A 23,986-nucleotide genomic window follows, 5' to 3' on the forward strand; every position below is an offset into this window, starting at 1 on the left:
AAATTTACACATTGAATATTGATTATTGTTACCGTAAATCGTAACTATTTACATATTTTAAAAAGTTAAACAAGGAAAACTAATAAATTTACATATATTGACTATTGACTAATGTGACTATTCACATCTATTCACATGTAACAGCTCTTTTATTTTAAAATCTTGCGTCTTATAAATAGGTTTTCTGTCTACTAATCGAAAAGTTTTCTATTGAGTTGTATCTATTTCTTGCAAATTCTTCTTTTATCTTTGTTTTTCAACATGTTTCTTAAAGATTTTTTGGGTGTTTTCAAATTACCAACCCTTTTCCCTCAACCTAAACCGAATTGCATTAGATGTGTAAACCTAAACAAGCCGGACATCAATATGAATTGTAGTGGATTCCCTACTCGCCAGCCTTTGTTTGAAGTCACAAACGGATTTAAGCTTCTTGCTCTAGATGCTATGGGAGTAAAGGAACGAGAGGATGCAGCTGATCACAAGTTGCAAACTAAAGCTGCAATTATTATTCAGGTCTATTAGATCATATGAATTGTTTGGAGTTTGTGGTATATCTGATTTTAATTGAAATGACAAAATGCAGGCCCATTGGCATTGTCATAGAGCCTCTTTGTACTATAAGAGGCTGAAGAGAGGAGCAATTGTGTCCCAAACCAGATGGAGGGGAACAATCGCCAGGAGGGAGCTTGGGAAGCTCAAAATGGTCTGTACGCAAAATGAGCCTAAAACATCTCCTAAGAATAGAAAAACTTATCACTGCACAAATAATTATGTTGGTTTCTTTCCAAAATTCATTAAGCAAAAATAACTTTTTTTTTTTACTTGAAATGGTTTTTTTCCACAAAAACTACCTACATTCAAGATCTTGTACCTTAAACACAGCAACAAGAAGAACAAGTACAGAAGTCCAATCGTTAACAAACAAAAAGTACAGAACTTTTAGAAAGTGCAGAAGAAATATATATTTGATTAAATATTTTCTATAATTTTAAATACTGTTATAAATTATTTATCAAATATATAAAACTTTAGGATTACATTCCCCTTGTTGAACAAACAAACAGTAAGTTCTAGTTTAATTGGAAGATGATTTAGCTAAAAGCTGTATGTCAAACCCAATAATCAAATAAACTATAAAACAAAGCAAACAATAACAATATAACATTGATTACGTTCTATTAACTTGCTAAATTTCTTAATGGAATCATGTTTCCATCTATTCCATGCCATTCCTATAATTAAATGCAAAAGCTAGAGCTAGAGCTAGAGCCAGGATTAGGAGAGGTAACAAGAATTGCAACAACTTAACTACGAATGAAGTGGTTGAGTTTTGTTTAGTGCACTAAAGTTCATGATACTCTGTACTAATGATTCACTATCGAGTCTACAAAGTCTTTCTTTAGGTACATAACTGCAGAAATAGTTAATTTGACATCAGCTTTGTGTGATTGCAGGCATCAGTGGATTCTGAGAGACCAAGAGCTGAAGTAGATGATAAACCACAACAGGAGGAGAACCAGGAGTTGCTTATTCGTTGCATTGCACAACATCTTGGCTTTTCAGGGAACATGCCATTGCCTATTGAAAGCACTAGTGCCTTTGATCAGATCATCCACAATAGACCATGCTATTCAGGTATGAAAATGCTGAATCTTCCTACTCAGAAGCTTCCTCTTCTAACATGTAATTGCAATTTGCATACCAGACCCAAGATGACAACCAGATATTGGCTTATTGGTTATCAAATGCATCCATGCTTCTCTTGCTACTTCAGCCCACATTGAAGGCGAGTGGAGCCGCAGGAATGACTCCACAACGCCGCCGTCGTCGTCATCCATCTTCATCTGCTACTATGTTCAGAAGAATCACACAGGTGAGGATAAGTTTTTAAATCATAGTCATATAGGATGTTGATAAGAAATTTCATTTCCGTGACTTATTCTTCTATTGTGTTATTATCTTCATTTAGAGTTTCCGTGAAACTCCACAAGGAGTCAATCTTTCCTTAAGCAATGGTAACACTAGTGGAGGAATTGAAGCCAAGTACCCGGCTTTGCTTTTTAAACAGCAACTTACAGTTTCTGTGGAAAAAACTTACAGTATGATTCGACATAATCTGAAGAAAGAAATTTCTCCTTTCCTCAGATTGTGCATCCAGGTACATTACTTATAATACATGGAAATGGAGTTGCTAAATAATAGTTAAACTGGTCAGATGTGGCTTTTAGTTACCTTTTTAGATGATTTTGTGTTTGAAATAAATATGATTCAAAATAGGCACCAAGAACATCCAGAGCAAGCTTAGTAAAAGGAGTAGCTAATCCTGCACTCCAGATTGCTCACTGGCAAGGAATCGTTAAGAGCCTCAGCAATTTCTTAAACACTTTGAAAGCAAATCATGTAAGCTTGTTGCCTATTCAAATGACCTTTCTTTGCTGCACATGATACAAAACATCTCAACAAATTAAAAATGAAATTTCTTAAACACTTTGTATGATTCTATATAGGTACCTGCATTTTTGGTTCGGAAGGTGTTTATGCAAATATTTTGCTTCATCAATGCTCAGTTATTTAACAGGTATTCACAAAAAGTTCAGTGATAGAATGGCCACAACAAATAGCTTATTTACTTACATACATTCTTTCCTTCTTTCCTCTGGTGTAGTCTTTTGTTGAGGTACGAGTGCTGTTCATTTACTAACTGTGAGTATGTCAAAGTTGGATTAGCTGAATTGGAACATTGGTGTTACAAAGCAACAGATGAGGTAATTCGTCCCGTCCTTTTACAAATTCAGCTTGTAACAAATAATTACTCACACATACTGAAAATTACCAATGCAGTATGCAGGATCATCCTGGGACGAACTCAAACATATCAGACAAGCTATAGGATTTCTGGTATCTTTCAACTCTTGATTAATCTAGCACCACATTTTTGTAGTAGTTTGACAAGAAAGAGAACACAAGCATATTATAATTTATTGTTTTTCTATGCAGGTCATAGATCAAAAACCGAAAAAAACACTGGATGAAATAAGCCATGACCTGTGTCCGGTGAGTAATGCACAACCATGGATATATCATGATGCCATGATACCTGTGATTAAATCCATTGTCTATCTTATATCAAATCAAACTTGATTTTCCTGTTATAGATTCTCAATATACAGCAGCTATACCGAATAAGCATGATGTATTGGGATGACAAGTATGGTGCACACAGTGTCTCCTCAGAAGTAAGCATTTAACAATTTCATTGCACAAATCTATCTTGGTCACAACTGATCATAACTCTTTCGTCTGAATACTTTTTGTAGGTTATAGCAAATATGAGGGTTTTGATGACAGAAGCTTTGAACAATGCTGTTAGTAGTTCTTTCCTGTTGGATGATGATTCAGGGTTAGACTTCTTCTCCCTTGTTCGTTCTTCTCTTACATTAATTCGACATTAACTTATAGAATTTCCCTTTCCCTGATGCAGCATTCCGTTCTCAGTAGACGACTTGTCGAAGTCGATGGCACAAATTGACATATCTGATATTAAACCTCCACCGAATTAGTTTCTTGCTGCCACGTTTAGATTAGACAATATGATCATATAGTACACAAAAGAAGGATGTAAAGTGGAAGTACAAGCTATACAGTTTTTTTTATGTCTTTGTGGACTTCGTTTGCAAATTTTTTTATATATTTTTTGGGTTAATGGTAGTATATAGTTTGCTACTAAGAAGGGATGTCTTTAGTCCCTCATTCATGCAGTGAATCTTTTTTTGTTTTGTTGTAGAAGTAGCTTATACAGCCAATAAAACCATCATCTTTTTCTCTTGAACCTATCTTTGCTCATCATGACTGCAATGAATGCATATACTATTACATTATAAGTATCTAATTGAATAGCAATAAGAAGATAAATTTTCAGATGAAGGCTTGGTAAACAACACTTCACTTAACTTTCTGAAACTATATATAAAACAATTAGCTTTTATTACCATCCTAATTTGATTACAAGCCTATGAAAATTAGAAATAAAGAAGGGACGTTTAATAAAAAACAGTGGAAAACAAATTCAAAGCAATAAAATGACTTAGTAAAGAAGATTACGTAATCAATAATACGTCTTCCACTACAAATTTTGTAAAAAAACTTCGCTACAAAAAGTAACTCAATTTCTCAAATCGTTACCTCTGTCTCTACAGATTCAAATGCAAAATTTCTCCACATGCTTGCTAGTTTAAATCCTTCATATTGATCAGCAATTCCTCTTTTTCTTTGTGTTCGTCTTTTCTGAAAATAATTTGTCATAAAAATAAAAATCATATGGATGCGACATGGGTAACAGTTCATAGTAATTAAAAGCAAGTTCAGTTGATTCTCAAAAATGCAGCTTTTTTTAACAATACATACTCATGTTTCAATAACAACGTAAAACTACTAGTAAATGCATGATATTTGTTCTAGTTCCTCAGCCTCCTTCCACTTTGTGTACTTTTACTTAAGCATGAAAATAGAAAACTGATAAAGCATAAAGCTGATCTTCGCTTAATAACTTGTGGACACTCGTATTCAATACCAACAACCTCTATTTTTTTTCGCTTCTGATCTCTCTTCATGATCTTCTCCACCAATTTTTTGTGTTCTTCAAGGGTTCTATCTATCCTGGTCCAGTAATATTAGAGATTAAGGTTTAAATGGGGAAAAATATCAAGAGTACTGAATCAACATTATAGAAATATCACTTCTTATTCAAGGTAGATACCTTGTTCTGCCGTTTTCTTTCAGCTTGACCCGGTCCAATGGCTTGAATCGGAGATTAAAGCCGTTCCACCTAGGTAACAACAAAAAGAATGCACACAAAGATAAGCAATCTATAAACATCCACAACAGTCGGCACATAATAATTCAGTACAAAGGAAGCTTATGTTAGTGTGTAAAATTAGTGATGTGCATGTAGGACATCTGAGTAACAGACAACTCACACTTTATGATAGAGAACTGCACAATGCAGATCAGGCCTTGGATCATACTGAAAATGGCCTGGAATTCGGTTGGAGGAAGTGAAGGAAGGAAGGGGATTGAGAGTAATACAGCTTGCTATAGTTAGCTATGCGCTTTTTACAAAGAGGGTAGTGAGCTCGCTCTCTTAGGTGTATCCTATTGTCAATATAAATAGTTAGTTACTACGGTGCACTACAACAATGAAAAAATGTACATATTTATGAGTCCAACTGAGGCTAGCTCCATTGCTTGGATGCAAGACTCAAAACCCTTTCTCAAAAAGAACCAAACAGAGAGGCTTGAAAATGTCCATCATCTTACTATAAGAACCACATTGTAAACAAACCATGAGATATCCTTCTAAGTGCCCCAACCCTTCATGTATGGAGTAAGAATACAAATTTGGATTATAACTAGAGAAGAAAGAGAGATCACTCTTTGCAGTAAATTTGAGGAAAATAAATACACCCTAGATGATAAAGAACTCACAATTTTGTAGGAACTTGCTCTGTAGGGGATAAGATGGACTTGCAGAAGATGTTCAAACAACAGATAGTTATCAGCAAAAACAACCTCTGCTACCTGCAATCAGTAAAAACATATGGTCAGGGTCAGATGAAAACAAATGGCACAATATAGTATTATTCAAGTTCTTTTTTTTTACGTCAGAATCCTCAAATTCGATGAATCCATAATGTTTTGATTTTCCAGTCTACGCGATCCATCACAATACAAACAAATTAATACCATTATCGCATTAAAGACATAATTCAGCATAAAAATTATACAAATTAAACAAATGTGTTTGTATGACATTCAATAAGTTCAACATAAGTTCACACCTTCTTACTTCTTCCAATTCTCAATCTCTTGATCGTACCAAACTGGGAAAAGTAAGTTTAAAAAAAATCATAATCAGATAACAGCATCAAAACTTTCTTGCAAAATAGTAAGTAAACCTACAAAAAATCAATTGAGAAGTAGAAACCTTCTTTGTAGCTCCACTTTTCTGCCCATGAAACCTTGTTTGATATTTTCATGTCCTTCAATCCCATTCCGCCGACTCAGCTGAGGGGTGAGTATTTACTGCTAAGAAAAGAGAGGAAGAGAAAAAGGAACAGACCAACCAAAGTGTCAATTTATCTATTTGAATGTTGGGTTAAAGTGTAAAAATACCCCAAGAGCAATTTTACGTCTAAAATGGTATAATTTTACCTCTAATGTTTGTAGTCAAGAGCAATTTTACCCCTAATGTTGATAAATTGGATCAATTTCAGAAAACGGTCTCCTCGGTCATGAATCTTATCATCTACGCTTCACACATGCGTTATTTTATCAGTAACAAAAAAATTCAAAAAATTCACCGAATTTATAAATATTAATCTCCAATTTTATTATTAAATTACAAAAAGCATTATATCCTTTTTTTTTAGAACAAACTGATATGCAATTGGTGCAAAATAAAGAAAAAAATGACTGTATTTTATAATAGTGTCTGAAATTGATCCAATTTATCAACGTTAGGGGTAAAATTGCTCTTGGCTACAAACATTAGAGGTAAAATTGCACCATTTTAGACGTTAGGGGTAAAATTGCTCATGATCCAAAACGTTAGGGGTATTTTTGCACCTTAACCCTTGAATGTATGAGAAAGGTCACGTGAGTGGATAGATGGTTGGGTGGGATGGCTGTTGTTTCGATAACACGAATAAAACTTAAAGGTTTAAGGTGCAAAAATACCCATACCAGGAGTAATTTTATACCTAACATCTAAAATTGTACAATTTTACCTTTAACGTTAGAAGGCAGGAGTAATTTTATCCCTAACGTTGTTGATAAATTGTGTCGATTTCAGACGCTATTGTAAAATACAGATATTTTTGTTCCTTATTCTACACCAATTGGATAACAATTCGTTCTAAAAAAATGATTTCATATTTTTTATAATTTAATAATAAAATTGAAAATTAATATTTATAAATTCGGTGAATTTTTTAATTTCTATCGTTTTTATTCGCTTTTCGTTTGATTTTTTTTATATTAAGTTTTGGTTTGTATTGCTTTCAGTTTTTTTTTTTTTTTTTTTTGTCTTTTAACCTTCTATGACTTCTACTTCTGATATGTTGAAGAGAAATATTTACTTAATTGATTTACAATTTGAATATTCCTAGACATTTTAGTAGTGTTAGTAAGAGGAAAAGTATTTTGAAAGGTGGTATGCCTAATAAGAAGCAAAATAAAGAGTTGGTTGAACTCGACGGTGGGGATATTGTGGACATTGCAGTTACAACTTCATCTTCATCGCGCCCCCAGGATCATACCAGTTCGTTGGCAAGCCCCACCCAGGAATTGGATAAAAGTAAATACTGACGCTTCGGTTACGTCTACTGCTGCAGGATGTGGCGGGATTTTCAGAAACTCGAGTGGCTGCTCACTGGGTGCTTTCGCATTCCATTCTACGCACCTCCACACTCATCTTGCTGAACTTGAAGCTGCACTTTACGCGATTGAAGCTGCGCATTCTAAAGGTTGGTATTCATTGTGGTTAGAGAGCGACTCTGCCTTCGTCGTTGCTCTTCTTCAGACAAGAAGTGGGCTGGTTCCTTGGCAACAACACGGGAATTGGCAAACGTGTCAGGCCATGCTCTCATCCATGAATTTCGTTGCTTCTCATGTCTTCCGAGAAGGCAACATGGTTGCCGATGCACTAGCAAGCTTAGGACAAGTTTCTATTGATGCCTGCTGGTGGGATACCCACCCGGTAACGTGTGACAGGATGATCAATGACAATAGGATAGGACGCTCAATGTATCGGTTTCTTAATTGCTACTCTTTTGTGCTTTTTATTTTATTAATAAATTGAGTTTGGTTTGGGGTTTGCCGTTGGGGTGCCAACCTGGTTGGGATGTCACGGATCCTCCGTCCTTACTCTATTTTTAATAAAAAAAAAGAGTTGGTTGAGAAACTGCATGCTGAGGATAATAAGGATTTTTGTGCGAAAAATTGATATGTGGAAGATTATTGAGTATGTTGAGAATAAGAATAAAAATGTTAGTAAAAAAAATATGAGAAAAAGCGAGGAAAGAAATCACCAAAGACGTCCATGAAGAAGTATTCTAGTAAATTTTTATAGTAACGTAATTCCTAAATTTGGAGATAAGTTTCTTTGGTTTGGTTTCATTTTATTTATTAACTTTGGTTTGGTTTCATTTTATTTATCAATTTCATAAGTAGCTTTTTAGGTGCATTATGCAATTTTGAGGCTAGATCAAATAAAATTTGATGAATTTGGATGAAATTGGTTAACAAATTTAAAATTAATTGAAATTGTTTAAAATTATTTGTTTTTTTAAATGATATAGATTACTGTTTAATGTTTATATATATATATATATATATTGTTTGTCTTCTATTTTTTGTTTGTCTATGATTCAATTTTAGCAAGTTTTTTTTTTTGTTTAAGTTAAATTTTAACTTGTTTATTTTTTTTATTTGTTTTGTCAGATTGAGGATTCGTATTTTATGTCAAGTTAATATTAGAATGCTAATGTACAGATTGAGAAGAATTCAGGTGGTTACAAACTTCTTGAATGATGTTTCTATATAGTCACAATTTGTAAACATTGTGAGGTAATTTTTTCTTTTCCCTTACCTTTCAACCTATTATAAGAGTGCGTTGCAAGATTGAAAGATCGAAATGATGAGGATCGAGAGTTAGTATTATAGTTTTTGTGTTTAGTTGTTACAGAATAAGCAAGTTTAGGGAGTTGGTGAGACACTTTCTAATAAATTTTTATGGACAAGTTTAGGGATCTCGTGATACGAAATAAACAAGTTTAGGGAGCTGGTAAGACACTTGCAAAATTCAGGGAGCCAATCTACTATTATGGACAAGTTTAGGGAGCTAGTGATGTATTAGGCCTTTAATATTGTACATGTAAATTTTAACTTGTTTATTTTTTTTATTTGTTTTGTCAGATTGAGGATTCGTATTTTATGTCAAGTTAATACTGGAATGCTAATGTACAGATTGAGAAGAATTCGGGTGGTTACGAAACTTCTTGAAGGATATTCCTATATGGTCAAAGCATGTGCCCATAATTTGTAAACATTGTGAGGTAATTTTTTCTCTTCCCCTACCTTTCAACCTATTATAAGAGTTAGTGTTGCAAGATTGAAAGATCGAAATGATGAGGATCAAGAGTTAGTATTATGGTTTTTGTGTTTAGTTGTTACAGAATAAGTAAGTTTAGGGAGTTGGTGAGACACTTGCAAAGTTCAGAGAGCTAATAAATTTTTATGGACAAGTTTAAGGACCTGGTGATACGAAATAAGCAAGTTTAGGGAGTTGGTAAGACACTTGCAAAATTCAAGGAGCCAATCTACTATTATAGATAAGTTTAGGGAGCTAGTGATGTATTAGGCCTTTAATATTTTACATGTAGTTTGTATAATATGTTTTGTGTTTTATGTGTTGCGTGCGTCAATTATGTAATTTTACATAAATTCCCTTATTTTTTTATCCTTGTTTCACAAACCCATAAAAATACCATGTAACGACCCGGTCCAGAGTGGGTGGTGTCGGGGTACCCTAAGGGATGACGATGAGGGCAGGAATGAAATGGATCCAACATCGGAAATGAAGAGAGAGTGTGTGAGACTTATTGGTAAGGTGAGAATCCAATACATGCAGACACGTTTTAAAACCGTGAATCCCAAAGTGTTGGATTTGGACCAAAACGGACAATATCTACATGATATTGAGCCAGATTGTTACAATTGGTATCAGACCGACTCTCCACGTACGATGTGTGGTTGGGGGACGAACCAGGCGGAAGCTGGTGGGCGTGGCCTAAGCAAGGAACGACCCTAAAGGCTGGCGATGGGAGCAGGAATGAACTGAATATAACATCAAAAATGGAGAGAGAGTGACTGAGGGTTATTAATAAGGTAAAAATCTAATACATTCAGACGCATTTTAAAGCCATAAGATCCGGAGTGTTAGATTTGTACCAAAAAAAACAATATCCACATAGTATTGGGCCAAGTTATTACATACGGTTATTAAGACTAAAAGAAATCAAAATCTTGAATTTCAAATGACTAATGAAAACCATAGTAAGAAAAACCTTTATGTGTATCAAAGCCCTGAATCGTCACCTAAATCCAATTGTTTTTCCTACATACTCTGGAACCCTTGTATGTAGCCCCGAACTTTCAGTCCTAATTCCACCATTGGTCATGAAGTCAATAAAATCTTTTTAATTCTTTTTCAAGTTAACAAAAAATAAAATACAAAAGAAGCATTAACAACTAATAAGTACAGCAGCAGTAAAAAGACCTAAAGTTGCCAATTCCTATGGTGGCATTCTATTGAAATATGAATACACTTTTCTTTCTTCAGACATGACAATGTTACAAAAAGCCAAAATTACAAGGCATATCACTCTAGGAATCAAAGAATATTGAAAAATAGACAAATATTAGGTTCCAAATTATCGCACACATGAAAAACCAAAATACAAATATGCATAAAAACAACACTGAATGTCTTTCTCTCATCCTCCAGCTCCAAATCCAATATATATCTACATTGCATTCTCTGAAATCAATGATTGGAAATTACGGTCGAAACTCGTTTCTCACAAGATTCAATGCGTTTACACCGCGATGGGAGATGGAGATTCCTGCATTCAATAAGGAAAGCATGTTAAAAGTACAAGAAAAACCAAATATACAGCAGCATTAAACAACAGAGAGATGCTAATAACTAACTAATAAGGGCAACACCAGGATTACATCCGGATCATGCTTATACAACAAAATAAGTAAAGAGATGAAAAACGGCCAGCCTTTGGTAATGAAAGTAGCTCCTGATCTCACCTTGGAAGACAAGTTCGATACAGCCACATTGAACTTTTCCCTGGTTTTTGTACCGGCAACCTGACCAGCCCTTGCTACCTTACTGAAGGCACCATTTAACCAAGCTGTTCCAGCCGTTACATACCTGTAACAGATAAATTATATAACATTGAAAATCGAACAATGCATCAACCAAAAATGATACATTTTCACAGCCATGTAGAGAAAAATACTAGATTCAAATTCCAGAAAAAACAAGAAACTGCAACCCCATTCTCGAGCACTCTATTTGAAGGTGTGCTAGACTACACCACATTTCCCTAAAGAAAATCATTTACAACTTTGTAAGACTGACCCGAAGTTTTCTGATTGCCTACAAAATCATTTATACAGATCCAAGGCCTGGAAAGAATATGCATCAACTGCAGTGTGCCCAGTTGACTCCCCATGTTGTAATTAGAGGGAGTCATTTCGTGCAGATTAACTAAGTGAATAAGATAATTCAAAACTATTCATGGAAAAAGAACCTTCAGAAAAAAGACCATAATGGCCTTTTTTAATTACTACTCTCAACTGCAGAGTTCACTGAGCAAGGGTAACACTCACTTGTATCAACAGCTGCGTACACCTCAACTCCTCTAAAGATTTGAACTCAATCATACCCTGCTTCTGTCTCCTAAAGATTTCCTTTTCTCTCATTTAGTTACTCTAAAATGGCTTAGTTATTGGTTCTCATAAAGTTTCTCATAACCCCTTTTTCACTCCAAAAGGAACACTTTCTTGAATGGTCATTTATTTCCAAAATTCATGAAACTGAAATTCACAGTTAAATGTGGAATTATAGCTCATATGATAACAGCAATATGTACATGGAAGCATCCCCTTATGCGACCAAATCAAGTTATCAGAAACTATTATGCCCACATAAATCTCCAAATACATACACCATATCAAATGAAAGCAGTGAAGCTAAAAAAACTGCGCAAGTAGGATCTTGACTACTTCAAACATCCAAGTATCCATTAATTAAAGTAACAAAAACGAGGAACAATGGTTCAACAATCAGATAAAAGTAAAAATAATCTAAGAAGATTTTCACCTGCTTGATTTGACAGCTGATCCTGTATCATTTATCTTCCTTTCTGCTGCAAATATTGCTGCCATTGTCTTATCTGAAACCTGAAGCCTTTGATCCACGGACTTCACTTTCTCATTGACTGCCGAAATGCTAACTGTTAATTTCTCGGTTAGCCCAACTCTTCGATCAAAGGAAGTTACCTTGGCAGATGCACTAGCAGTCAAACGATGTTTTTCATCAAATGCCTTGGCCTTATTCATCGCATCTTGGCCAAAAGCTGACCCTTTTGCCAGCATAGTTGAAACCACTTCTTGTGCTCTATTGACATACATTTTCCCATTTCCAGGTGGACTAGATTTATCCTGCTAACAAAGATAATATTGCTGTAAGACCGGAGTTGAGTTGAAAACTTTTGAGGTGTAGATGACTGCAAAATATCTTAAATTATCTGTTGAAACACATATGCATCTGTAATTAATCATAAGAATCCACTAATCTTAGAGGCTTATAGTGGGAGAAAGCTACATGCAAACTAGTCATGATCACAATCAACTTTCTCAAGGCCACACGAATTGCTCAAGCTAGAAGAAGAGCAGAGGGAACATTTTGTTGTACAATGATTTCGAGTGTGGTTTACCATTTTAAGTTTAGGCCTTATTTATTTATTATTTTCCCCATTCTCAGACCAAGATAAGAAGCATGAATCCCACAGCTCCAAAGCCTTTAAAGTTGAACAAATAAATCGATTGACGATTACTAATTTTACCTACCTCCAAACTTGATGAAGAATTCTCGTCAGGAATAACAGATATAGCACTATCCACCTTTCTTACATCCTGCACACTTGCAGTTGTTAATATGGATATTTGGAAGCATATCAAAAGAAATTGTAGTAATTGCCCATCCACTTACCAGTACACATTGTGGCACATAATTTTCTGCCGGAGTTATAGTAACTATCTGGTCTACTATAGTTGCTCCCTGCACCATTGCAAATATTTTACTTTTTATTAACTTTTTATGCAAAGTGGTTGCTCATAACAACTGAAAAGAATTACAAACAAGATAAGCAAGACCTACAAAACACTATAACGTTTGTGATATATTATCCTAGGTATAGATTGTATTTCATCAAACACATAACTAACACCAGAAAATTATAACTTCCACAGCAACTATTGACCTTGATTGTTTACAAAGCAAAAACTAATCCTTTTCCAGAAAAAGCATCTAAATCAAGCATTAAGAGTAGCAGAAAACATGACAATCTGCATAAGCAAGTAAATCTAAGATAGAATACCACATATTCTTTTTCAGTATACTTGACATATTTTTAAGCACTGAAACATCATATAGTTCCCAATTCTTGAAATGAATTACCCACATCTTCTGGCAGGGTCATAATACAGTGAATGAAACAATATGGATAACTTCATTTACAGTAAAATAAGGAAAAGCATATCAAACCAATGCTATTATATGAACATCATTCAGGATTACATCAATTTTCAGCATGCAAACCTAAATGGTTTTACCAAAACAAAAATACACTTCTGCGAGCTTCTAGAATCACAAATAATTATTTCAAGAGTATATTGTTGGCAATAAAAATATGGAATTGATTCACTTCCTAATTTGGAAGCAAAATGCCACAAAAAAATGAATTTAATTGCATCATCATCTTGCAATCTGGTGATTTTCACAAAACCTTATTACTAATACGACATCAACCTGCACTCAAGACAATCAGAAAAAGGCCACATTTGTCGAGTAATCTTAAAGAATACCACTAATTTGCTTGAAATTTGAATATTTAATACTGAATTATTCACAGTGCTCTCTCTGTCAAAGATATTAAAATATATCATACAGTATCCGATTTCACAAGGAAAGCAAAAGAAGAGAAGGAAGCGTGTACAAGCAAAAGAAGAGAAGGAAACGTGTACATACAGATAACAACAATGCGATTTCAAGTGCCTTAGGATCTTGAAATGTAACGAATGCAGTCTTTGACCCCCCATTTTCTCTGCATACAAAACCAGAAATAACATCAAGAAACTGCAATAGATGAACATATCAAACATATAATCCAAAAATGAGAGAAAAATGCAACAAAATAATGATAATCAAATTTCCAAATTGTATATTTTCACTTCCACATAAATGACAAGTAATTCAACAAAAAACAAAAAACTGCCGTATGTTTTCCTCGAAAATGCAAAGAATTCATATATAAAGAAAAAGAAAGAAGAAATAACCATTCAGCCAACTGAACAAGCTAAAATCTCCGGATGTTATAAAATCTGCCTACATTATTTCAGCGACCAAACAGGACTTCAAAAATAGCAAGTACTATATAAAAAAAGCATAAAGAAACGCACCTATGGATCTCAATACGTTCGATTTGGCCAGAGAAAGAGAAGAACTCGTGAATCTCTCTCTCATTTGCTAGATCTGACACCCGCTTAACTTGAACCGTTCTTGTCTGTCAAGAACAAAAATTAATCACAGCGGAATAAAAATTAACTCCACAATCAGAGATTTGAGCTTCCTATCTGCAGCTACAAGACGGAAACTACCAACTCACCTGCATTGTAAAAGTCAGGTTGTTATCTCCTGTAGCAAGGTTTAGTGAGAGAGAAAGCGAGAAAGGGAAGAGAGAGAAGTATTAAAAGAAAGTAGCCTGACAAAATGGACAGAAGAAGAACAAATTGAGAAGAAAGAACGCACTAATTACAAAAAGGACCCTACTCCTTTATTAAATTACATTACTATGTCTCCATTTTACCCTTTCCTGAAAAAGTTGCTGGCGGTTGACAGTTGGGATGATACTGAGTGAGGTCCTGCTGTATTTTTTTCCTTTTCAGTGTTTTTTACTTTCTCGGCTCACATGTTGTTGGTTAATATATTATTCAAATATTTTCAGATTTCCTTTGATAGCTGGTCCCTATTTGTTGGTATCTATTAACAAAAATAATTAAATACTGAGGCCATATTTGTTGTTTAGAGCTTTTGATGAAAATCATTTTTTTTTTAGCTTTCCACAATTGTTTTTATATTTATTTGAATTTTACAAAATTGTTCTATTATATTTTCACAAAATTTCTTCTTCTTATTGGATTATATTCCATAATTTTTTATCCTCATTAAATAATTAAAGTGACATTGATAGTAATAAAATCATGAAAATACCAAAACAGCTTCCATGATAATTGATTCTAAATGGACATAGTGGATCATGAGATTTTGGAAGTAAATGAGCGAAATAACAAATTAAGGTACTAATAAATAAGTACTTAAAGCAAGAGCTTGAAAAAAAAACTTATTTTATTATAATTAACGAGTGATTTAATAAAAACATTCATTTTCATATTTAAAAACATTTTATTTCGTTTTGAGTACCTACTGATATAAAGCATTGACTACTCACATTTCTAGATGTAAAAATCAATATGTTTTTTTAGGGAAAAGTATAAAAATAAACCTTGTAGTTACATCTGTTTTCAATCGGCACCCTTGTGGTTTAAAAATTTTCAAAATGGTACCATGCACTTCAATCCGTTAGCAAACAGGGGTATTTCGTTCAAACGGCGTTATATTGTGATGAGCTGGCCAAAAAGAGGCACGTGACTGCTGAGGATATTTTCAGAAGATAAATTGGAGGTGGTAATTGAAAAGTCTTTCATAACTCCACCTTTTTGAACTTAAATGCCATCCCTAACCTTTCATTTCCTCAAACCTTTCACCTTCTACAAGCTTTCATCTTAGTTAAACGGGCAAAAGAGTTCGAAATTCTTCCTTTCCACAAATTTGTCAACACACCGGTACCATTTTTACAAAGAACAACCTGGTTTCAGTGTAAGAAAAGCGTGAAGGAAAAACCATTATTCTGTGTCTTTCAATGTATGAAATCGCACTCTTCAACTCAAATTTCTTCTATTTTCTTGTCTTTTTCACTTCTTTTGAATTCGCAACTAGATATGTTGAGGTTGGTAGTTTTGCATGTACACTATCGTGGGGTAATGGGTTTCGCATAGTGGGGAATGGGTTTCACACAGTGATGAAATGGGTTTCGCACAATAAATGAATTATTTGGATGTTGTGTATTATGGATTGAACTATTTTGCTCATGTTGTTTTTCATTATCATTTGAACTACTGTGATCATGTTGTTTTGGACTATCGTTCAAGAAAAGTAAGAATCGTAACTACTTTGGACTATCGTTTGAATTTGGGTATTACTTCTATTTATATGATCATGTTGTTTATGTGAAATCGTATTTGAACGATTAGTAGTGAAATATGTGGGTATTACTTCTGTTTATGTGAAATATATGGGTATTAATCATGTTTGGATCATGATTATTGTTTGCTATTATTTAATCAATGTTTGGATCATGTTTATTGTTTGCTTCTGTTTAACCATGTTATATGACTGCTAATTCATACTCATGTTTATGAGAAGCCGTTGGGTCCTTGCCGTTGCATAAGTGGTAGCTCATGCTCAAAACTTCTCTGACACGAGTCCTAGTCGTTGCGCTGGGGTGCTTACTTCACTCCGGGTTTCCACCGACTCCTTACATCCTACCACTAAAGAGATGTGAAACAATAGGTCAAACGAAGAAAGTCAACTAGGCTAAAGATCCCAAGATAAAAGCCGAATCAGTTGCGACACGGATGGGAATGTATGCTACAAAAAAAGCAAAAAAGAAAGAGTGGATGAACTTTGACTTTACATGCTGAAAAATGTGATGATTTTATGGATTTTGCTCACGCTATCAGTCATCGGTAAAACCTAAATGTTTTTTCTCGCACTGATTCATGTTTATTGTTTATTGTTTACTTTTGGTTAATCATTCTATGTTTGTTTATTGTTTACTCTGTTCGGATAATTGTTGAATCATGTTTATTGTTAGCCTTTGTTTAAATAATTGCTGAATCATGTTCACTTTGTTTGGATAATTGCCGAATCATGTTTATTGTTAGCTTTGTTTAAATAATTGCTGAATCATGTTTACTCTGTTTGGATAATTACTGAATCATGTTTGGATCATTGCTGAATCATGTTTATTTTTGTATGGGTTGTGAGAATGGCTGACTATGTCAAGTTAGTCATACATCATGGAAGCACTTGGAACATTACAAAGGAGGATATGGTCTACACTGGTGGTAGTACTAAGATAATAGAGAAGACAGATGTGGATTACTTGTCACTCTTTACATTACAAGATATTGGGTTTGATATGGGGTATGCAAATACCTGTCAAATATGGTATAAGATATGGGGACTGTGAGGCTCTTTAGTGTATGAGGAGATAACAACGGATCAAGACATATTCAACATGTACGATTACAATAAGCCACACAAAACGTACGAATTGTTTTACAAAGAAATAGTGCCTATTGCAATTCACAATGCAAAACAACCAGCCCCACAACCATTTGATGAGCCACAATCACCAATTCAGACTCAACCATCACCACATTCACCAATTCATCCAAAGCACACAATCATCAACTCAGACTCAACCATCACCACATTCACCAATTCATCTAGAGCCACAACATCTAAAGCCGCAATCACCATAATCACCAATTCAGACTCAACCATTTCCACCACGTGCTGAGCCACAATCACCTACACCACCACCTGTTAATGAACCACAACCACACTCACCTACACCACCACCTATTGATGAACTATAGACACATCCATCTAATCAGCCAAACACCGATGCTAGCACTGAGGAAGAGGATTCAAATGATGAAGACTATGATTATACGAGGGATGATGTTGATAATGATAGTAGTAATGTTGAATTGGACCTGAGTGAAGAGTTTATGGATTTTGAGGGGAATGATGATGATATATTCCAAAATATGAGAGAAAATATGGACGATGAAGAGTTAGGCCGACAAGAAGCAGAAACTCAAACTCAAACTAAAGCTGAACCTGAATTGAACGAAGAAGAATTGAGAGAATTCAATAAGAGGTCGTGTGATGAAGATGACTTGCGCAGCTTGAATGGCTCATCTAATGATGGTGGCCCTAAGTTTGAAGAATTTAACGAGGTCACATGGATGGAAAATCCTCAGTTGTCATTAGGTATGAGGTTCTCAAATGTATATGTATACAGGAAGACACTGAAGGAGTGGGCAGTCAAGCAAGGATTTGATTATAAGTTGAGAAGGAATAAAAAAACAGTAGTGACTGCCATATGTAAGACCAAATCTAGATTCAAGGTACATGCCTCTTTAATGAGAAGGACAAAGACATTCCAGATAAAAACTTTCAAAGCCAAAACAGGAGTGTCCAAGGAACAATGTCAATAGCTTGGTTGGGTCAGCTTACATTGTTGAAAGGTATATGGCAGACTTGAGGGAAAATAAGGACTGGAATGTCGAGGCGATGTAGATGGAGATCCAAAGGGAATTAGGCACTGAAGTTAGACCTTCTAACTGCTATAGGGCAAGGAGAAGGGCCGCAAAACACTTTGAAGGTGAGATTAAGGAACAATACAAGCGGTTGTATGATTATGCGAAAATGATCAAGGTAGCAAATCTAGGAAACATTGTCAAAATTCAGACAGATTTGCAATTTTTGGAATAAGCAGGTAAGTCAAGTTCATCAAGTGTTGTACTGATAATACCTAGGGATATTATTGTGTTCCAGTACATGTACATGCGGTTTACAGCTCAGAAGCAGGGTATTTTGAATGAGGCCATAATTGGATTGGATGGGTGCTTTGTGAAATAACCAATGGGTGGCCAATTGTTTTGTGCTGTTGGTAGAGATGGGAATGAGAACATATTCCCAATAGCTATTGGATGTGTTTATATAGAGTGCAAAGCCTCTTGGCAAAGGTTTTTGGAGTTATTGGTTGCTGATTTTAGTACACCTGCTGAGACCAAATGGGTCTTCATGTCAAACTAGCAAAAGGTACTTCCTTACATCTTATTCATCATTGTATTTCATTAAATATGATTCATTATTGTACTTCATTAAATATGATTCCTCATGTTCATTTATTGTTTGGTCACTGTTAGGGTTGGTAGAGGTAATGAACACAGTTATGTCAGGTGTAGAGCACATGTTTTGTATAAGGCACATATGGGACAATATGAAATTACAATTCAAAGGGACAGAATACAAGAATTTCTTATGGAGAGCAGTAGGAGCTGGTACTAAGCATTCATGGGAATTCCATATGCAAGCCATTAAGAACCTTGACGAGGCTGCCTACAATTGGGTTATGAGGCATGATACATAGGCACAGTGTCATTTTTCTACTCACACAAAATCGGATGCATTGCAGAATAACATATGTGAGTCATTCAATTCCTATTTTAAGTTAGCTAGGAGCTTGCCTGTGCTTGCTATGTTTGAGTGGATAAAGAAACGGATGATGAAGAGATACCATGTTAAGGCAGAAGGAATGAAAAAGTACAAGGGGGAGATTTGCCATGCATATCAAGTGAAGTTGGAAATGTTGAAGATTGATGCTAGGAACTATTTTTGTGCTTCAGCTAGTCAAGATAAATACTCTGTTGACTATTTTGATACCACATCTGTTGTGGACTTAGGAGCTAAGACATGCACTTGTAGGTTGTGGCAGATTTCAGAAGTGCCTTGTAAACATGCAATATCTGCCATATACATTAACAGAGAGAAGCCTAAAGATTATGTTGATAAATACTTCTCAAAGGCTGTGTATTTAGGAGTGTATAGTCATGTAATTAATCCTATCACTAGTCCTGAAGAGTGGGTATGGACTGAATTACTAGATATATATCCATGGGCTGTTAAGAAACCATCAGGCTGACCCAAGAAGAGAAGGATAATGCAATTAGACGAGCCACATAACCCATTCAAAGTTAGAAGGGCTGGTGGTAAAATTCTCTATGGTAGATGCAAAATGGAAGGGCATAATTCTAGAGGATGCAAGGCAGCCATTACTAGTGAGACATCTTGGCAGAGACAAATTCAAAAAGAGAAAAATAAGCGTTTGGGTGATATCAGAGAGGTATCTGCATACAAATTCATTGTTGTGTGTAGTTTATGTGTTGATTACTTATGTGGTTTATACATGTGTAGTTTCTATGTTGATTGCTTATGTGGTTTAAGTGTGTATTTTCTGTGTTGATAACTTATATGGTTTAACTGTATTTTACAAGGTATCTCAACTAAGGAGGAGAGGGAGACTTAGGAGGAACCACACAACTGATGTTGGACAATGTTCACAGCCATAAACTGCAACTAGACAAGCTTCATAGATTCCAACTCCAACTGGCCAATCTTCACAACCACCACCTGCAACTGGCCAACCTTTAGAGCCATATGTTTATGCTAGACATTCTTCACAGCTAGCTCCTACCATAAGACAATCCTCACAGCCAGCTCCAACTGCAACTGGACAATCCTCATAGCCAGCTCCTACCACAGGATAATCCTCACAGGCAACAACAACTGTGTTTATGAACTTTAGAATGGCAAATGAATTACTAGGAATTGCCAATGCTAGAAGACAAAAGAAACAGAAAACTAAGAAAAATTAGACTGTTATGTGTGGTTTTGTTCGATTTTGTAGCTAGTTTCTAGCTATTTTGGTGCTATTGTGGACATTTTTTTGGTATGTAAAACAATTGCATACTTTGCTATGTTTAGCATGTTTGGATTGTGGACAAATTCATATATAATGTAATGCATATACCAGTTTTTGGTATGTAAAACAGTTGGGTTGGAGTAATGCAAATGGTCATTTCGTAGCTTAATTGGGATGGATATTTGCTTTATTGTTTGATCATTTTGGAGTAATGAAATTTGTCATTTTGTCACTTCGGAGTATTGTTTAAGGTTTGTGTAAGTATTGTTGCACAAAGCTAATTGCACAAAAATAAACCTATGCCACAAAGGTAATTGTCACAAATCTAATTGCACAAAATAAACCATATACCATTAACACAAACTGGACATTAACACAAAAGGTGATCATTACCATTAACACAAAAGGAATAACTTTAGTGCTATTACAAAAATTCAGATGAGAAACACATTCATCTTGTTCAATGAGAAACACATTTAGCTTGGCAATTTATTCATCACCTATAACCTTTCAATATTAACACCTAACACAATTACTATTACAAAATTTGCTAAAATGAAATATCCAATAAACTTCACCAATTCGACTACATCAAATTTTCTTTTCCTGTTAAACTCCAACTTCAATGCTTTTGTTTCCTCAATCTTCTTCTTTAACTCTTTCTCCATTTTATCATTAAGAACCTTACACCTATTGAGTTCCACCTCCATCTCCACCACCCTGGTATAAGCTTCTTCCATCTGTTCCTCACATTCCTTCATTTTTTTCTTCAGCTGCTAAATAACTTCCCTCTCTCTATCACATATTGGATGATCTAACCATTCGAAATAATTACATTTTGCTTGGTCTCTGTATCTGCCATAACCATAAAATCTTCGACCAAAATTTGCATTTGTTGAAGATGTTCGAACGGGAGATATCAAGCCACATCGACAAGTCATCAAATTCTCAGTGTCTGTTCTGCTACCCAAAGACTTGATGAATCAGAAACAACACATTGAAGTATCTTTTGACACTCATTCAGTTCAAACTCGAAAGAAATATAGAATACGTCTAACAGCAACTATTGATTGTATTCGATTTCTTTTACATCAAGGTCTACCATTTTGAGGAAATGGCGAGTCTGATGATTCAAGAAATCAATGGAATTTTTTTGAAACTTTTAAAGTTTTTTGCATATCGTAATAAAGACATATAAAAGGTCACTCTAGATAATGCTCTAGGTAACTCTAAACTTATTTCTCCTGATATTAAAAAAGATGTGCGTGTTGCTTCTATTGAAACCACTAAAGTTATCATCAATGATCTTCATGATGAATTGTGTGCTATTTTAATTGAAAGAGCAAATGGCAACTGTATTGCGTTATGTGAACCCAAAAGGATGTGTGATTGAGCGTTTTCTTAGTATTGTGCATGTTAGTGATACAACTGCTTTATCACTAAAGTTAGTGATAGAAGGATTATTTTCCAATCATGGTTTAAGTATATCAAGTTTACGTGGGCAAGGTTATGATCGAGCTAGCAATATGCATATTGTGTCCACTGTTTTGCTCATCAATTGCAGTTAGCTCTAATTGTTGTGGCGAAAAAGCATGTTCGTGTTGCTTTGTTGTTCAATGTTGTTTTTAACTTATCAAATATTGTGGGAGCTTCATGCAAGAGAAGGGATCTTTTTCATGAGAAGCAATATGGTAAAGTTATTGAAGCACTGCAAAATAGAGAGATACAAAGTGGTACAAGTTTACATCAAGAAACTTCTCTTCAATGAGCTGGTGATACACGATGGAGTTTGCATTATGTTTCATTAGTAAGCCTAATCACCATGTTCCCTATGTGATTGTTGTGCTTGATGTGATCTAAGGGGAATGAGACAAAATTCAGAGCAAAAAGGCCAAACTTGTGCCTTACTTGCTTTGACACAATAATTTGAGTTTGTTTTCAACTTGCATTTGATGAAAAAGATATTGGGATTTACAAATGATTTATCTCAAGCTTTACAAAGAAAAGGTTAAGATATCATTAATGTAATAGGTTTGGTTAATATTTCCAAACAATTGCTCCAATTAGTGAGAGATGATGGATGAGCTTCTTTACTTATTGAAGTGGCTTCTTTTTGTGAAAAGAATAGCATCATTGTTCCAAATATGGATGATATGTTTATTAAGGAAGGTCACGAAGAAATACTCATAAAATTACAAACTTGCGTCATTATCAAACTGATATATTTTACACTGTCATTGATATGCAACTTTCAGAGCTCAATGAGCGTTTCACGGAGAAAAACTCAGAATTACTTTTATGTGTTGCGTGCTTAAATCCTATTGATTCTTTTGCAGCATTTGATAAGTAAAAGCTGACTAGACTTGCCCACTTGTACCCATCTGATTTTTCTACAGTGCAGATTGCTATACTTAAAATCAATTGGAAATTTATATTTTTGATGTGAGATCTGACTTACGGTTTTCTGAGCTGAAAGGGATTGGAGATCTTGCTAAGAGCTTAGTTGAGATAAGGAAAAATGTTTTGTATCCCCTTGTTTACTTGTTTGTGAAATTAGTTTTAATTTTACCGGTTGCAATTACTTCAGTGGAAAGAGTATTTTCGGCTATAAACTTGGTGAAAACTCCACTACAAAATCGTTTAGGGGATGAATTTTTAAATGATTGTTTAGTTACATATATTGAGAGAGAAATATTTGATAGCATTGACAATGAAAAAATTATCCAAGATTTTCAACACAGTCTTGATCACATGCACCTTAATGAGCATGTAGAATTTGCTCATTCACCGTTAGATCCAGACTTATTAGAATCCTAAGGTGAAGATTTGTGTATATTTATTTTTGACATATTGTAATTGAAATTATTAATTTATTTTATTGATTTTTTTGTAATCTTTTTTACACCACATATATAATTTGCTCCCGAGCCTATAAATTTTAGATTCGTCCCTGTACATATATGTTAAAATTTTAAATTTACTCAAAATAAGATTATATGAGATGATATATGTTTAATTAAATCATGGCAGGATAAAAGTGTCAAATAAATATACAACCAAAGATTATATTCGCTTGCTTTATTTTTACTCTTTCTGAAAGATTATACTTGGGGTAAATTACACTCACAGTCACTGAAATTTACTTATTTTAACATTGTAGCTATTGAAATTCAATTCTTAATAGTATAATTACTGAATTTTACATTTTTAACACAAATGACCACTCAACTTTAAGTAACTCCTTAAAATGACCGTTAACGACCTCAAAATAAAAATATTCAAGAATTAAAGTTGTTCAGAATGACATTTTCATGAAACCACATTTTTTATTTTCAAAAATCACAGTTTTTTAGAGTTTTTTCTCTTTTAACTAACCAACACATAAATTACCTCAAAATGGAAATTTTCAAGAATTAAAATTTCTTAAAATATTATTAACTCTTCGAATT

At 34.4% G+C, this 23,986-nt stretch overlaps 1 protein-coding gene and 1 long non-coding RNA gene across 14 annotated transcripts; both read right to left on the reverse strand.

Annotated features, from left to right (window-relative positions):
• Nucleotides 1-1,042: 1,042 nt before the first annotated feature.
• On the reverse strand, nt 1,043-6,114 carry LOC136207109 (uncharacterized). Of its 12 annotated transcripts, none has more exons than XR_010676577.1 (9): nt 5,984-6,114; nt 5,838-5,879; nt 5,485-5,577; nt 4,977-5,151; nt 4,757-4,825; nt 4,578-4,656; nt 4,183-4,284; nt 2,233-3,534; nt 1,043-1,850 (listed from the first exon to the last, which is right to left on the reverse strand). It is a non-coding gene; the product is annotated as an uncharacterized lncRNA (long non-coding RNA). The 12 variants fall into 12 exon arrangements; XR_010676580.1 differs by lacking the exon at nt 4,977-5,151 and having other exon boundaries at nt 1,044-1,850; nt 2,233-2,435; nt 2,635-3,534; XR_010676579.1 differs by lacking the exon at nt 4,977-5,151 and having other exon boundaries at nt 1,044-1,850; nt 2,233-2,435; nt 2,512-3,534.
• A 4,213-nt stretch (nt 6,115-10,327) lies between these two features.
• LOC136207005 (binding partner of ACD11 1) lies at nt 10,328-14,647 on the reverse strand. 2 transcript variants are annotated; one of them, XM_065998246.1, is made up of 8 exons: nt 14,523-14,647; nt 14,317-14,420; nt 13,886-13,961; nt 12,848-12,916; nt 12,706-12,771; nt 11,957-12,297; nt 10,879-11,002; nt 10,328-10,682 (listed from the first exon to the last, which is right to left on the reverse strand). In XM_065998246.1, the coding sequence occupies exons 1-8, from the start codon at nt 14,526-14,528 to the stop codon at nt 10,656-10,658; spliced, it is 813 nt and encodes a 270-aa protein (XP_065854318.1). In that variant the 5' UTR covers nt 14,529-14,647; the 3' UTR covers nt 10,328-10,655. The 2 variants fall into 2 exon arrangements, with proteins under 2 accessions (XP_065854318.1, XP_065854317.1); XM_065998245.1 differs by having other exon boundaries at nt 11,957-12,300.
• Nucleotides 14,648-23,986: the final 9,339 nt, after the last annotated feature.

This window comes from Euphorbia lathyris, chromosome 9, assembly GCF_963576675.1.
Source record: "Euphorbia lathyris chromosome 9, ddEupLath1.1, whole genome shotgun sequence".
Classification (NCBI taxonomy): domain Eukaryota; kingdom Viridiplantae; phylum Streptophyta; class Magnoliopsida; order Malpighiales; family Euphorbiaceae; genus Euphorbia; species Euphorbia lathyris.